The 17,979-nt window shown below is 40.1% G+C and overlaps 1 protein-coding gene across 5 annotated transcripts in view; it reads left to right on the plus strand.

The window, feature by feature from the left end:
* The window catches only part of LOC145353375 (rho GTPase-activating protein 6-like), a 554,657-nt gene that overhangs the window by 493,978 nt on the left and 42,700 nt on the right, over positions 1-17,979 (plus strand). For all 5 annotated transcript variants that reach the window (XM_080204082.1, XM_080204083.1, XM_080204087.1 and 2 more), the window contains exons 4-6: positions 2-258; positions 8,120-8,315; positions 11,782-11,837. In XM_080204082.1, coding sequence (XP_080060208.1) covers positions 2-258; positions 8,120-8,315; positions 11,782-11,837 — 509 coding nt within the window. The remainder of the gene's footprint in view (position 1; positions 259-8,119; positions 8,316-11,781; positions 11,838-17,979) is intronic.

Raw genomic sequence — 17,979 nt, forward strand, 5'->3', positions numbered from 1 at the left:
GAATTCGCACCACATGCATTTGCTATGCCATTGTCTCAAGTGATTGTCAATGATCGAGCCCAGAAGCAAAAGCAAGATGCTTTGAAGGAAGAGCAAAAAGACAGTTCAGATCTTGTGGCATCAATCTTGCCATTCGGAACCAGAAGACAGAACAAAGAACTCTCAAGCAGCAATTCATCTCTCAGCTCAACCTCAGAAACGCCAAATGAACCAACATCACCAAACACTCCTGAAGCTGCCCCGCGTGTGAGAAGACGGGTAATATATTAAGCTTAGTGACCACCTTGTCAAAGTTAGTCCTATATCTCGTCACAAAAAAATTCCATTCTTGGGTCCCGCATGTGTTTGTATGTTGATATGTTTCTGACATTGATGCAGCAAAGATTAAAACCTCTTGCACATTATTATTTGGTTATACGTTTTGGTTAAACTGTTTGCGGTTTGTGAAGGCAGCTCACCACCTTCTCTTGAGCAATTGGGGATGGGCAATAAATCAGTTAGCGAAGCTCACATCCCATGAATGAATAGAAAGATACACAGTAGAATGCAGAAACAGGAAGTGATGGAATGTCTGTTATCTCTAAACCTGCTTGAGTGATTTCTCATTCAGAAAGAATGATTTCCCAGGATGATGAATATCACTTGAGGAAGACAGATGGTGAAATCTGGGAACTTGCAAACTTATGTTCAATTTTACATTGTAAATCTGTCACTGTAATGACTGATAGTGTGATTAGCATGGTGTAACCAAAGGAAAGAGAGTCTGTTCATTTATTCTTAAAGGTTCAACTTGTCACTTAATATAGATAGATTCTGGATATAAATCTTTACTGTACTTTGCATTATTTTTTGAGATTGTTTATAAAGTTTGTCTGTCAAAATAGACCTGTAGACAGGAGCTGACTGACAGTAGCTCCCATGTGATGTTTTTGGCTAATTCACAACTGATCTACAGAAATATTAATTCAGTGATGAAGCAAGCAATGTATGGTACAGGCTCATTAGGGGGACGATGGAATCAAGTGGTTTTGATTCATTCAAATATAGTTAAGATAGTTTGTAGCATTGAAATTGTAGACGATACTTTATAATTCCAAGTTGTTCATTTTATTGAAGATAATTTGTACTTGTAGCAAATAACAGCAATACAAGCATCCCTTGAGCATTAACCTTGCAGTAGGATATCCAAGATCTTGCTTAGTTCATTTTTCATCTTATTCCTAGTGCTGGTCAAATCAGCTATGTAATTTTGGAGGGTATGATTGAGAAACCTATTCTCAGCTGCCGTTGTCTTGCCATCCTGGACAGATTGACAAGACTAGGGAGGCTGGATTTGGATTCTAAGGATTGGTTTCTTAGTTAATCGTCAAAGAAATACAGTTTAGTTTGATTCACTTACACAGCTTAATGAAGGCACTTCCATAACAGTGTGTGCAGAGGAGAGTGTGTGGTGCTGAGCGTATTCACTGTCACCAGGTGTAAACTACAGAAGTGGAGAATGGGAGGGTGGGTGGTGAAGATGCTATTTGAGGAGTTTGTTGAGTATCTGCACTGCATCTTGTGTATGGTACACACTGCTGGCACTGTGTGATGGTGGTGGAGGAGGGAGTGGAATGTTGAAGTGGTGGATGGGGTGCTGATCAAGTGGGTTGCTTTGTCCTGAATGTTGATGAATTCCTTGTGTATGGTTGGAGCTGCACCGATCCAGGCAAGTGAAGAATATTTGTAAAGGAGTGATTTGAAGGCATGTAGGATTAATTAGATCATCCTTTAAAAACAGCTTTAGGTGTCCGGATCACCAAAATCTGTCCTAGTCCCTCCATGTTGACACTATTGTTGAGAAAGTCTACCAACGCCTCTACTTTGTCAGAAGACTAAGGAAATTTGGCATGTCCGTTACAACTCTCACCGGCTTTTACAGATGCTCCGTAGAAAGCATTCTTTCTGGTTGTTTCACAGCTTGGTATGGCTCCTGCTCTGTCCAAGACTGCAAGAATTTACTAAGGGTCGTAAACAAAGTCCAGTCCAACAGTCAAACACACCTGCTACCTAATGAAACTGCCTACATTTCCCGCTGCCTCTGAAAAGCAGCTGGCATAATTAAGGACCCCATTCTCTCTTCCAGCTTCTTCCATTGGGAAAAAGATACAAAAGTCTGAGGTCACATACCAACCAACTCAAAAACAGCTTCTTCCCTTCTGCCAGCAGACTTTTGAATGACCCACCTCGCATTAAGTTGCTTTTTCTCTATGCCCTAGTTATGACTGTAAAACTATTTCTGCACCTCCTTTCCTTCCCTATATATGGTATACTTTGGTTAGCACACAAGAAACAATACTTATTGCACGTATTGGTATACAGTGAAAATAATAAATCAAAAGATGTGATAGGCTGAATAACCTCCTTGGCTGTTTCATTCTAAAATATAAGTGATTTTAATCCATATTTATTTATTAAACAGTAAAAATATCTACAAAGTGGATTGATTCAGAGACAGTCATTCTACAGAAGAGCTGGCATTATTTCTTTCTGGACCTTGACTTCAGTGCCTTGCAATTTTTTTTAAAAGGCAAATCGCTTAAAGAGAAGAAGGTTAAGAGGTGACCTAATTGAGGCATACAAGATGATCAGAGGATTAGATAGGGTGGACAGTGAGAGCCTTTTTCCTTGGATGGTGATGGCTAACACGAGGGGACATAGCTTTAAATTGAGGGGTGATAATTATAGGACGGATATCAGAGATAGGTTCTTTGCTCAGAGGGTAGTAAGGGCATGGAATGCCCTGCCTGCAGCAGTTGTGGCCAACTTTAAGGGCATTCAAATGGTCATTGGATAGGCATATGGATAATATTGGAATAATTTAGGTTAGAGGGTCATTAGATTGGTTCCACTGATTGGTGCAACATCAAGGGCCTGTACTGCGCTGTAATGTTCTATCTACTTCTACTTGTAACAGAAATGAAATCCTGCCTTTTAATAGCCTGAAATGAAAGATGTGAGGAAACAGCTTGTTCCAGCAGTTGCACTGGTAGTGGCCACTATTACAGAGGACAAAGAATAAAGACAATTACAGCACGGAAATAGGCCCTGCGGCTTTCCAAGCCTGCACTGACCATGCTGCCTGACTTAACTAAAACCCTCTGCCCTTCTGGGACCATATCCCTCTATTCCCATCCTATTCATGCACCTGTCAACACGCCCCTTTAAAAGTCACTACCGTATCCATTTCCACTACCTCCCCCGGCAACGAGTTCCAGGCACCCACTAATCTCTGTGTTTAAAAAAAAATCTGCCTCATACATCTCCTTTAAAACTTGCTCCTCCGCACCTTAAACCTATGCCCCCTAGTAATTGACTTCTCCACCCTGGGAAAAAGCTTCTGATTATCCAAGCTGGCAGAGTTCATAAAACATCGTACAAAGCCTCTGTTAAATGCAGTATTTTGCATCACAGCAAAACCTATATTTATTGCTCAGTTCTACCGAAAAAGTAGAGTTGGATGCCTGTTTGAATTTGCAGCAACTGGATCCAACCAGCTGGCTTGTTAGGCCACTACAGAGGGCAGTTAATCATATTGGTGTGTGGCTCAAGTTCCTTCACACAAAGGACATCAGTTAACCATATGCTTTGCTTTTTTATGACAATTTGTGATGGTCACTTTTACTGAGGCCAAGTTTTTATTTACAGGGTTTTTAAATTGAACTAAAATGATCAAACTGCCATGATGGGTTTGATCTCGTGTTCTCTGGATTGTTTGTCCAAGCATTCTCGATCACTCATCTTTTAGCATAACTAGTACACAACCTCACTTCCTAGTGAATCCTTTGTCAATAAAGTCGGTGCAGGTCAACAAGGCAGCTCTTTGTGTTCATTTCAGGAATGTTTTGTTTGAGTCTGAGAAACCCAAAATGTTTTCTCCTGTGTCTAAACATCCCTTTTGTCTCATTGTTCTTCTCTTTTAATGAACAGTGTCTCTGTGGCAAAGTGCTATCTATAGGTAGAAGACAGATAGTGTCTTCCAATTTTATTACTGTCGCCTAAAATTTTAAGTAAAATTAATTTTGTTAAAAATGTCCAGTTATATTAAATGGTGCGAGGCATCAGCCTTCAGTCATTGCCTTCTGAATGTTAGCTGAACCTTAAGGAGGTTTCTCATTTCTCTCAAAGAACACATCATGCTTTGAATTGGGGTCATGGATCATAAAGGTTTACAGCATGGAAACAGGCCCTTTGGCCTAACTTGTCCATGCCACCCTTCTTTTTTTAAATCCCCTAAGCTAATCCCAATTGCCTGCATTTGGCCCATATCCCTCTATACCCATCATACCTAAGTAACTATCTAAATGCTTTTTAAAAGATAAAGTTGTACCTGCCTCTACTACTATCTCTGGTAGTTTGTTCCAGACATTCACCACCTTCTGTGTGAAAAAATTGCTCCTCTGGACACTTTTGTATCTCTCCCCTCTCACTTTAAACCTATGCCCTCCAGTTTTAGACTCCCCTACCTATGGGAAAAGATATTGGCCATCTATCTTGTCTATGCCCCTCATTATTTTATAGCCCTCTATAAGGTCATCCCTGAGCCTCCTACGCTCCAGAGGAAAATGTCCCAATCTATTCAGCCTCTCCTTTATAAGTCAGTCCAGTAAGTCCCAGTAGCACACTAGTAAATTTTTCTGCACTCTTTCTAGTTTAATAATATCCTTTCTATAATAGGGTGACCAGAACTGCACACAGTATTCCAAGTGTGGCCTTACCAATGTCTTATACAACAAGATGTCCCAATTCCTGTACTCATTATTCTGACTGATGAAACCAAGCAAGCTGAATGCCTTCTTCACACTCTGTCCAACTGTGACTCCACTTTCAAGGAGCTAATCACTGTTAGGGCAATTTACCCTAGATCTCTTCGTTCTGTAACTCTCCCCAACACCCTACCATTAACTGAGTAAGTCCTGCCCTGGTTAAATCTACCAAAATGCATTACCTTGCATTTATCTAAATTAAACTCCATCTGCCAATCGTCAGCCCATTGGCCCAATTGATCAAGATCCCACTGCAATGAAGATAACCTTCCTCACTGTCGGAAGTCTGGTAAGAATGATCCGTGATCACCCCAGGTTTTCACTCTGGACCATGATGGGATGAGATATGCTCGCACTGTACTCTAGACAGCGAACAACAGGGAAAAAAAACAATGAATTAAAGCAGATAAATCAGCTGTCTCAACACAAACTCGCCTTGTAGACAAGAGCAACATGGTGGCACAGTGGTTAGCACTGCTGTCTCAAAGCACCAGGGACCCAGGTTCGATTCAAGCCTCGGCGACAGTCTGTGTGGAATTTGCACATTCTCCCTGTGTCTGTGTGGGTTTCCTCTGGAGCTCTGGTCTCCTCCCATAGTTCAAAGATGCGCAGGTTAGGTTGATTAGTCATGCTAAGTTATCTCTTAGTGTCCCAAGATGTGTAGGTTTGGGGGATTAGTGGAGTAACTACATGGGGTTACATGCATAGGTTCTGGATGTGATGCTCTATTGGAGAATTGATGGGCCGAATGGCCAGCTTCAGCACTGAAGGGATTGTATACCAGGTAGTTTCTTTCATGTTGAAGAACAATGGAGGAAAATAGGATCTTGATAGCTATTGTGTAACTAATTTTCTGTAAACTTCCTCATTAGCTATAATCTTGGTTACCAATGGGAATAAAAATACTTGAGATTCACCAGACAGTTCCTATCACTTAAAACTAATGTTTATTGCAGATAACTATCAATACTAAGTAATTTCTTGAGACTTCCTATCATGAAATAAATTAATTATAAAGACAAGATTGTTACTTATAATGCCTGCCAATAATTTCAGGCAGCTCTTCAATGCAAGCTGATGACTTTCATCAAAAACTGAACTGAAGAAGAGACGTTACTTTGGGATTAGAACAAAACACAGAGCTGGAGTTGAAAGATTTTTGAAAAACACTTCATGTCATTGGCACAGTAAAATTACACTGGTAGGGCAGATTCAAATTGCTTTAAAACCCTCACTGATCCACTTCTTTAACGAACAGACAGAAAATAAATGTGTTTTTCTTAAATGCAGTGTGGGCATCGTTGGCTAGGCCAGTATTTATTGCTCATCCTTAATTGCCGTGGAGAAGGTGGTGAAGGATTTTGACCCAATGACAGTGAACGAATGGCAATACATTTCCAAGGCAGAATGATTGGTCATACAGAGAGGAACTTGTGGTGTTCCCATGCACCTGCTGCCCTTCTTCTAGGTGATAGAGGTTATGTGTTTGGAAGATATTGTTGAAGGAGATTTAGTGAGTTGCTGCAGCGCATCTTGTATACTGTACTCGCTGTTGCCACCTTTGCATCGATGGTGGAGGGAGTGGATGGGATGCTAATCAAGCAGGCTGCTTTGTCCTGGATGGTATTGAGTGTCTGAATTTTGTTGTGCTGCACATATTCTGATAAGTGGAGAACATTCCATCACTTTCCTGACTTTTTGCGCCTTGTGGACAGGCTTCTTTTGAGGAATCAGGAGGTGAGTGACTCGCTGCAGAATTCTCAGCCTCTGACCTGTTCTTGTGAGTACAATATTTGGGTCAGGATGAGCCAGGATGTTGGTTAGGGGGGGATTTGTTGATTGTAATGCATTGAAGCGGGGGGAGGAGGATTCTTTGATGCTAGCTGCAACAGCAGAAGCCTGACAGATCTCTCTCTCTCCCTCTCTCTCTCCCCTCTCTCTCTCTCTCTCTCTCTCTCTCTCTCTCTCTCTCTCTCTCCCTCTCTCTCTCTGTCAGGCCTCTGCTGTTGCAGTTGTGCATGTGCAGCCACACAGATCTGCACAATACGTAATAGCTCCCTCTGCTGCTACAGCAAGCTGGCTAGCAAATTAATCCCCATCCACTGTCTCTAATGGCTGGAAACAGTCTCGCCCATTTCTTCATGCACTAAGTGCATGAGATTCAACCAAAAAATGGATCTGAAACTCTCCCATTTTCATGCTAGCTGAATACTTCTCATATAATCACCTCCTTGCTATACCTTTTTAATTCAATTTGCTTTAGCTTTAACTCCCAACCTCTAAGGGTACCTGGGGCTAATATTGCCTTTGTCTTACAACATTTTAAAGCAGACAAACATGATCAAGTACCGTCATTTTAATACTAGAAAAGGTTCGGGCTGTTGAGTAGTGTCGAGTAATATGCAAGGCGTTTGGACTTACACGGATTAAATCAGTTTGATAAATACTGCTGAAATTGAGAAACTACTAAATCTTATTGATCGATACCAAGATTGAAACAAATGCTTTTTATCTGTTGGTCTGGGGAAATTAGCATTTTCTGATATCTATATTGCTGCATGCAACAGCTAAAAGAGACTTGTGCAAGGTGCAGATAGAATTTCTTTAACATTCTGGATGTGCCATGTAGAAATGAAAAAATATAGCCCCTAGAAATTCAGGCTAGGTGCACAGTACAGGTGGTAAATTGGATAAGAAGTAGTGGGTACACGACAACATGGCACTTTCCTTCCACCTGAATGTGAGCTTGAGGTGCCTCAAGGAAATCAAATCTTGCACTGGGGGAGAGCCCCACACAGGCATTGGGCACCTTACTTGTGACCTTTACCAATGTGGCCACAGAGATCTGCACAGGAGGGTTGTGCCCTCCTAATGGGCATGCTCTTCCTACCCATCACAATTGAGGTTTCAAAAGCAGTTTAGTATCTGGAAAATGAGCCAGTGCTTAGTAGAATGTTGGGGAAGGGGAATAGAAGTTAGAGTCAAAAATTCTAATCTACAATTGAATAAGCCTCCATTTGAATCCTTTAACATATGTAGATGCATATATATTATTTATAAAACCTTTTCTGTACAAAAGGAATGTATTTCTTGCAGGCTGAACCTGATCATTTAGCCACAAGCTTGTGAACTAATAACCGCATGCATATCCTGGGCACATTTCTTTTAAGCAGATTTCAATAATCTTCAGACTTTACTACATTGGTAAAATGTCATAACTGAGGTCAACAGTCATTAGGTTTTGCAATATTGCTCTCAGTCCTTCTAGATCATTTCATTCTTTGACCTATGCCATGTTTATATTCTTTCTGCAGGGTGGAATGTCTGTGGATTCCATTACCGACCTGGATGACGATCAGTCGCGATTATTAGAAGCTTTGCAACTTTCTCTCCCAACAGAAGTCCCAAATAAGAAAGAAAAACAAAGAGACAAAAAGCTAAGCCTAAATCCTATTTATCGCCAGGTGCCTAGATTAGTGGACAGCTGCTGCCAACATCTAGAAAAGTATGGTAAATATTGTTCTAGGTCAATTTATGAGGTACAAGATATGTAGGATATTTTTGCACCATTGAAAGTAAAGTTGAAATATGCATGCATATTTCACAGTATGCAAAAATTTGTTGGAAAATTACAAGAAGAAATCAAAGTTGGTAAGTTATTGTGGACCCACTACCTTTTAGATTTGCCAGGATACCAGATCAAAGTGGCTCAGGTTCAAACTGGCCAAGTGGAATGTTGACATATGTAGGGTAGTGGGCATAGAAAAAACTCAATGAAGATTAAGACGCGGGTTGATGGGATTTTGATAAGAGAGGGGATTAAGGATTATGGGGAGAGGGCGGGAATGTGGAACTGAGCCACGACAGATCAGCCATGATCTTATTGAATGGCGGGGCAGGCTCGAAGGGCTAGATGGCCTACTCCTACTCCTGCTCCTATTTCTTATGTTCTTATGATGATAAAGTGAGAAAAATGAAGGTCCACCATTCTGGGTGGAGGAACCAAACTTCGTGCATCTGTGTTGATCCTTTTTTTCGCTCAGAGGGTGGTGGGTGAGTGGAATTGGCTGCCGCTGGTGGTCGTGGAGGAAAATTCAATAAGGTCTTTTAAGAGACTCCTGGATGAGTACATGGGACTTAATAGAATTGAGGGTTATAGGTAGGGATACAATCGGTGCAACTTGTGGGCCGAAGGGCCTGTTTGTGCTGTAGTTTTTCTATGTTCTATGTTCTAAATCATTGCACATTAGTTAAATCAGGAAGCACTTTTTCGAACAAAAGGTAGCGGAAGTCTGGAACTCTCTTGCAAAATGCTGCAATTAAAATTTTCAAATCTGAGATTGACAAATTATTGTTGGGCAAGAAAACCAAAAGTTGGTGATCAAAGGTGGATGAATGGAGCTGAGACATAAATCAGCCATATCCTATTTAAATTGCTGAATAGGCTGAAGGGATGGATTGGACTACTGCTGATCCTACATTCCCATGTGTACAAGGAAACAGAGCTGAGATCTTTGTCAGCACCTTCAGGCACAAGTGCCAAATGAATGATCCCACTCAACTTGTCTCCAGTATCCTAAATATCAACTTCATGTGCCATTAAGAAATGGCTGTGTGCATCTGGATGAAGTTTGAATTGTATTCTGGGTGTAGTGCAGTCAAGCTACGTACCAGAACTAACCTTTTCCTGTTCAGTAATTTCAGCACAGCTATTTCAGCTTCTTATCCACAAGACCCAGGATATATTTAATCTGCTTAGCCACCTCCACTAATAATCAATGAAGGATAATTAATAATGTTATCAAATAATGTCTATTCACCAATAATCTCATGACCTATGTTCAGGTCCTGCTACTACTACCAAACTCCAGACCTCATTCTGACCTTAATCCATACCTGGATGCTATTGATACATGGCTGAATTCCAGAGGACGAATGATGGTAGCTGCTCTTGATGTTAATGCAGTGATCCGATGCAAATCATCATGGCAAAATTGAGGTTAATGCAAATCTGATGGAAAATTATCCAATAGCAAAAGTCCTTTTTAACAAGTAAGTTCATCCACTGAACATTGCTCCAAGACATGATTGCAGGATCTCCTCAGAGAAGTGCTTTGAGTACAACTGTTGCTTCATCAACATTGTGAGCTCAGGAATTGTTTCCTTTTCAGGAATCTGTGATGGTTTACAGAAGGGCTTTGGACAACAATCATTCTTGGGCTGACAAATTTCCAGAACAGGGGTGAAACTTAAATGCCAAATAGTGACGGTCTTCAACAGGGAAAGGCCCAACATCTCTCACTGACTTTCAATGGCACTGAGTATTTCCCCAGTGATCTTTTATTTGGGAGTGTGTAGGGTCATCATTGACAGTTGCTTAACTGCATCATTCATATCAAAGCCATGACCACAAGAGCAGCACAAATGTTTGAACCTCGTGGTAATACAATACAGTGTCCTTGTGCCAGTCTCCCTTATTACAAAAGTGAGTGGATGGGAAAATCAGTAGCCAGACTGCCATTTTGAAATTACTAGCTAACAAGCTATTGGACATCATGAAATTTTTCATTGCCTGCTGTGTTTTTCACTCATTGGCCATGGAGAAGTTTGGGAGTGTTTCACATCAATGTGACGAGGTAGCACAAGATCAAAATAAAAGGCCCGTCACTGGAACCATGGTATAGTGTACCAGCAAACTCTGCTGGTGAAAATGACACATGCCATGTTTTTTGAATTAATTTTTGTGCTTTGAGTTGATAAAAATTCAGAGAGCAAGGAGGCCTTTAAACTCGTAGCTGTGAAGACTTCTTATTTGTGATGTTACATTTGTGCTGCGTGATGGCCTGATTGGGTGTGGAGTCTGTCCTTGTTTGGTTTACATTTTGACATTGAACACAAAACTGTTGTGTGCAGGCAGAAGGCCATTCCTGGTGTGACTAAATGAATGTTTTCCTTAACTTAATCATTTGGTTGCTCTCTGCTATATACTTTCAGCAGCTACTAAACCCTTTACTGTGGTGACCAGAACATCATTGATGGTATGTTTCCTGGTCAGCATTCTCTGTGATATGTTGCCAGCACTCAGCTAAATGAAGAGGCATCTTGAAAGGTTCCTCAGTAACACTTCATTTGACTTCAGCTAGAGAACTCTTCATGATCCAACAGGATGTGTTGCTTTTATCACTCTTACTATAATAAGATTGACAAATGTGTAGCTTCCATTAATCCGAAAGGTGTGCTGGTTAGGTGGCTCACCTCCTGATAGCTAGACCTTTCCACCATCAACAAGGTTCAAATCAAGGAATTGTTTCCACTCACCTAGATGGATACAATGTCAACAAAACACAAGAAACTTGCCACTATTAAGGGGAAAGCAATACATTTGATTGCTACGGAACCACTCTACTCAAAATCCACTAAATCAGTGGCACCATCAGACTGCGACTACAGATCTACTTTCTATAAGATTCACTCCTGCATACCAATAACATTACTTTAAAAGTATCTCCTTTCCCTGTGACTTACACCATGAACACCAAGTGCAGCAATGTGGGAGCATCCTGACACGTACATGCATGGCCACCCCTTTGTTTTTGGGTCAATATCCTGAAATTCCTTATCATTTTTGAGCATCACTATCATCTTTTCTGATGACCAAGTATTGGCAATAAATTCAATCTTGCCCGAATCACTCACATCATTAAGGCAAGTTAAAGAAAAAAGAACCTTCACAAATACCTGAACCTTGGGGTCTTTCAAAAGACAGCCAAAAAAAGCCTAAAATTTCTTCCAAATGATACTTTGACAATAGAATGATTTACTTCAAATGCCGTTGAGATTTTTTTCTGAGTTATGGTTCAGTCAGGCACCTTTTTTTGTTTGTGTACAACCTGCTACATATATATATATTTTCTCACCATGAAGTTGTGAAAGCCAGTGATGTATGTTGTATAATTATTTACTGATCTTTCTGCAGGCCTTCAAACAGTAGGAATATTCAGAGTTGGAAGTTCAAAGAAAAGAGTAAGACAGGTAAGGAACACTTACTTATTTTTCACACGTCGTAAAGGAACATTCTAGAAGTACATTCGTATAGCCCCATCTGTTCATATACCTGATTGTTTCTGCAGCAGAAGCAAAGTTTACATTATTTAAATTCCTCCTCATCAAGAGTATTGTTCATAATTCCATAAGGAACTGAAATGTCGCATTGAGTCGATGAGGATCTAAAGTATTGATTTCACATGGACGGGAGGTGGTGAGCAGGGATGAGAAATGCAGTGTTAGAAAATTTCTTAATCCTACAGTAAACGTTTTTCTCTTCTTCCTTTCTCTGCTCTTAGTTTCTTATCTCTACAAAAACTTGTATAGCACTTTTAATGAAACAAAACATTCCAAATGAGCATAATCAAACAAACATCCAATATGTGGGATATGAAGTTCCTAAATATTTTGTTCTAATTTAATATTGGTAAATTTTTCTATTGCTTGTTAGCACTTGCACAAAACTGCTTCTCCCTTTGGATACTTAAAAATGCCAAATGGAATTTGTGCACGGAGATGGTTTCCTGTGTCTAGACTTGAAATAAATCGTAGAAATTCTTTCAATTCAATTTGTACTGTAGTTGTATCACCAATATGTTTTCATACAATATTCACTGTTTTATTTCATTATCCGGTAGAACCTTAATCATTGTTCCACCTTTTAAAGTATAATCTAACGTGCTTATGTAGGAATGGTTAGATAAAAGAAGACCATGGCAATTTAATTCAAATTCTACTATTTTGGCATTGTATAATTCAATGACAGTGGAGTCGTTAACTAATGCTGGCAATCGAAATCTGTCAGTAGTCTACACCTGATGTAGACATGAGGAGAGGGATAGCCCCAGCAGTGGAAAGCTTTGGGAAATATAAGAACATAATGAGAGCAGGAATAGGCTGTATAGCCCTTTGGACCTGCTGCACAATTCAATATGATCATGGCTCAATTCCACTTTCCTGCCCTAGCCGCCTATCACTTAGTGCCCAGGAAATCCATCAAATCAGCCGTCAATATGTTAATTGACTTAATGTCCAAGTTCTTTTGGTTAGAGAATTTCAGAGATTTGGTCCAAAGTCCTCTGTTCCTTCCAAGCGTAAACATGTAGCATATGTCATGTCCCAAATTGCTCTTATATTTATCCCAAAATATTATGGAAGAAACAAATCTGATTTGCATTTGAATCAATCAATACTAACTGCATCCATCATCTTCAAGGGGAGTCTATTCTATAGTCTTACCACATACTTGCCGATGTAATGCAATACACTGTCCTTGTGCCAGTCTCCCTTATTACGAAAGTCCGTGGGTGGGAAAATCAGTAGCCAGACTGCCATTTTGAAATTACTAGTTAACAAACTATTGGACGTCATGAAATTTTTCATTGCCTGCTGTGTTTTTCAGTCATTGGCTGTGAAGAAGTTTGGGAGTGTTTCACATCAATGTATCGAGGCAGCGCAAGATCAAAATAAAAGGCCTGTCACTAGAACCATGGTATAATGTACCAGCAAACACTGCTGGTGAAAATGACACATGCCATGTTTTTTGAATTAATTTTTGTGCTTTGAGTCCTCGATAAAAATTCAGAGAGCAAGGAGGCCTTTAAATTCGTAGCTGTGATGACTTCTTATTTGTGATGTTACATTTGTGCTGCGTGATGTCCTGATTGGGTGTGGAGTCTGTCCTTGTTTGGTTTACATTTTGACATTGAACACAAAACTGTTGTGTGCAGGCAGAAGGCCATTCCTGGTGTGACTAAATGAATGTTTTCCTTAACTTAATCATTTGGTTGCTCTCTGCTATATACTTTCAGCAGCTACTAAACCCTTTACTGTGGTGACCAAAACGTCGTTGGTGGTATGTTCCCTGGTCAGCATTCTCTGTGATATGTTGCCAGCACTCAGTTAAATGAAGAGGCATCTTGAAAGGTTCCTCAGTAACACTTCATTTGACTTCAGCTAGAGAACTCTTCATGATCCAACAGGATGTGTTGCTTTTATCACTGTTACTATAATAGGATTGACAAACGTGTAGCTTCCATTAATCCGAAAGACGTGCTGGTTAGATGGATTGGCCATGCTAAATTCTCCCTTACTGTACCCAAACAGACACTGGAGTGTGGCACCTCGGGGATTTTCACAATAACATCATTGCAGTGTTAATGTAAGCTTACTCGTGACACTAATAAGTAAAAAACTTAATGTTGGCTGTTAAGACAAACCGGCTGATAGGCAGCAATTGTAGGAAATAGTCCCACTGTTAACATATGGGCCTGGATTTGACAGTCAGCAACTCCATTCACCACTAATGTTGGATAAATCTATGCACAAACCTACTGCGTTCCCTAAGGCGAGAACTTTGGATTGTCTTGAGGGAGGATTCCCTCCCAGTTTAATGTAGTCCTTGCACCACAAGTGTTACATATAAAACAGACTACTGCAATGAAAAGGATTTGGAAAATCAGATGTAGTAGACAAGGTTACTTTTACAAAATTAAAAATATAAACATAGTTTTACAATTGGCGCAACTAGTGGGCCGAAGGGCCTGTTTGTGCTGTAGTGTTCTATGTTCTAATTAAAAATGCAAATTGAAAAAATTAAAATTAGGTTTTTCAGAAGTACAAAAATTTAATCAGATAAGTCATTTCAAACTATGATATTTTAAAAGTTTGATGGACTCTGCTAAAAGGACAGCTGTTGCTTTTTAATAAGACTTTTAAAAATTTAATGTGAAAAAATCATTTTATTTTTTAATATGGGCCTCATCATTAAGTATTTGTGAATTGTGAGGATGCCCATTATATTTTGAAATACATGTGTAAAGCACAAAAAGCTGATACAGAACTGAGGATACTACTCCTTCTCTTGTGAACCTGGTCATCAGTCACCTCCAGTAGCCAATCTTTTGTGCATATTTTATTTATTGATTTTAATTCAGCATGTGACATAATGTAAATTCACATCCTGTTATAAAGATTACTTGCTTTGCATGTGAATGGAGCTTAACCCACAGATCAGGCATTTCTTACTAACTGCCCTTAACATTGCTTTTAATGGCTTTTTAATTAATAATTTTAATATTTTTAAACAGAGGTGGTCCTCAGAGTCCTATCACCTCTGTTATTTTCCATATGCATCAAATCAGGGAATAATGTTGTATGTAGATGATGTGGCTTTAGAGGGACTAATTTTAAAAAATAAAATGACAACTGGAAGAAATTACTTTGAACATGCTGTCACTCTTCAGAAATAGTGTCAATTGAGTGCTCTGTGCATCAATATTGTTATGAAACAGAAGTGGATCCCCCTTAGAGTACTAACATCTAACCACTCAAAGAGGATTGTCTCATAATCAGTAATTGTCTCATAATCAGTAAAAGTGGGTGGGAAGTGTTATGATCTGTGCTTTAGCAACTTTTACTGGTTACATCAAAATAACTACCTGACACTCTCAAGTTAACAAGTAACAATTTATTTATCTAACCGTGAATAAGTTAACAAAACTATTAACAAATGAATAAAACACAATTCTAATAGAATGATGTTTAGATAAACACAGTTCTCACTTATTAACCCAAAAATGAGCATTTTTAGACGTTTTGTAAATTACAACCAGGTTTGGTGTCTTCTGGAATATTCTGGGCTTCTCTGTTGATTCTTCTGCCCTCTTCGCTATTGAGATGAGGCTTTGTCTTAAAACATGGATAAGGCTGCAAATGTCAGTTGCTTTCCCTCTGCATATTGTCCCACTGCCCCCTCCCTTTTATACATGTGATGACATAGTGACATCCCCTACAATATGATTGATCCCAGGTTGCCAAAACCGTCAAATTTAAATCTAATAGTTTGCTGATATCCAAGTGCCTGATTTGAATTGATAGGCCCTTGATTTTTTTTATATATCAGCCAATTTGTTGTTTTGGCAACACTGCTGCCAAAAAAGGAAGTGCCGTGGACGTAGTGTACATGGACTTCAGCAAGGCGTTTGATAAGGTCCCCCATGCAAGACTTCTTGAGAAGGTGAGAGGGCATGGGATCCAAGGGCCTTTGGCCTTGTGGATCCAGAACTGGCTTGCCTGCAGAAGGCAGAGAGTGGTTGTGGATGGGGCTTTTTCTGAATGGAGGTCAGTCACCAGCGGAGTGCCTCAAGGATCTGTTCTGGGACCCTTGTTGTTTGTCATTTTCATAAATGACCTGGATGAGGAAGTGGAGGGATGGGTAAGTAAGTTCGCTGATGACACGAAGGTCGGTGGTGTTGTGGATGATCTGGAAGGATGGCAAAAGTTGCAGCAGGACATAGATAGGATGCAGGACTGGGCGGAGAAGTGGCAGATGGACTTCAACGCGGATAAATGTGTTGTCGTCCATTTTGGCAGAACCAACGGGATGAACGAGTACACTATCAAGGGCAGAAGTCTGAGTAGTGTTGAGGAGCAGAAGGATCTTGGGGTCCGGGTCCACAGGACTCTTAAATCGGCCTCGCAGGTGGAAGAGGTGGTCAAGAAGGCGTATGGTGTACTGGCCTTCATTAATCGAGGGATTGAGTTTAGGAGTCGGGAGGTAATGCTGGAACTTTATAAGACCCTTGTCAGGCCTCATTTGGAGTATTGTGCGCAGTTCTGGTCGCCTCACTATAGGAAGGATGTAGAAGCTATTGAAAGGGTGCAGAGGAGATTTACAAGGATGTTGCCTGGACTGGGAGGCATGCCTTATGAAGTTAGGTTGAGGGAGCTGGGACTCTTTTCCCTGGAGAGACGAAGGTTGAGAGGCGACCTGATAGAAGTTTACAAAATGTTGAGAGGAATAGATAGGGTGGACTCTGAGGCTATTTCCCCGGTTTGAAATGGTCGCTACGAGAGGACACAGATTTAAGGTGCGGGGAGGGAGGTTCAGAAGTGATGTTAGGGGTAAGTTTTTCACTCAGAGGGTGGTGAGTGAATGGAATCGGCTGCCGTCAGTGGTGGTGGAGGCGAACTCGCTGGGGTCTTTTAAAAGACTTCTGGATGAGTATATGGGGTTTAATGAGATTGAGGGTTATAGATAGGTCTGTAGGTTGGTAGGTGATGATGTGATCGGCGCAACTTGTGGGCCGAAGGGCCTGTTTGTGCTGTAGTGTTCTATGTTCTATATGCTGCCTGGCTGTTTGATACAAATGTTTCACTCTGGGACCCTCATATGCACCTGCATTTTTTTAACTCACTGAGCAAAGAGGAAGCACCACCTTTTAAATGGACCACGCAATGCTTTCATCTCTTAGCTTTTGTTTAGAATTCTACAAACACCAAATAACATTCTACTCCTCAATTTACAATTACTCTACTCCACTTTACAACAATAGTGATAAAGAGCTACTTTTATATTGCAATGGCTTGCATAAGTGCAAACCTCTGTATCTTAATGATCAACTCATAGAGGTTATAGAATGTTTCAAGTGTCTGGGAACACATACAACCAGATGCTAAGCTTCACAGAAAACACCTAAAAAGACTAATTAGTGTATGTTTTTAATCAGAAAGACTTTGGAGTGAGTTGTGATATTTTTGAGAGAGTACACAGAAGTCTGGCAGAGTTCATCCTAACACATAATGTGGCAGTCTGGTGTAGTGTGAAATGCTAAAGTAAGCTGGCCAGAATTGTCAACACTGAAGGTGAAATCATTGGTGAACAGCAGGCACAGCTCAATAATCGCTTTAACAACACAGTTAAGAGGAAAGCTCAGACCATCATCAATCTTCCATCTCATTCTTTATATCCTCAATTGGTAAGGCTCCCTTTGGGCCACACTTTAAAATGCATAATACCAGGAAATATCTGTTCGAGATATTTTGTTCGCAGTGCAATAGCTTACTAGATAACAACCCACTGTTTTATTTATTTCATTTATTCAACTGCAGTAAGTGCAGAATGCAATGTGTTATGCTTGTATCATATGGATGTACGTTATATATGCAAAAATATAGGTGTACATGAAATATTCACTGTTTTTAGACTAATGGTTATATTCATCTCCAGTAATGGTTATATTGGAGGTGAAGCAAAAGATAAATTTCCACTTCTGCCTGAACAAGTTCTATTCTATTCTATCATTTTCTTTCACAAATGTTAGAATCACATTCATTTGCTGCTGACTCC

The sequence above is a fragment of the Carcharhinus amblyrhynchos genome, chromosome 15, assembly GCF_965287045.1.
Source record: "Carcharhinus amblyrhynchos chromosome 15, sCarAmb.v2.hapA, whole genome shotgun sequence".
NCBI classification, from domain to species: Eukaryota; Metazoa; Chordata; class Chondrichthyes; order Carcharhiniformes; family Carcharhinidae; genus Carcharhinus; species Carcharhinus amblyrhynchos.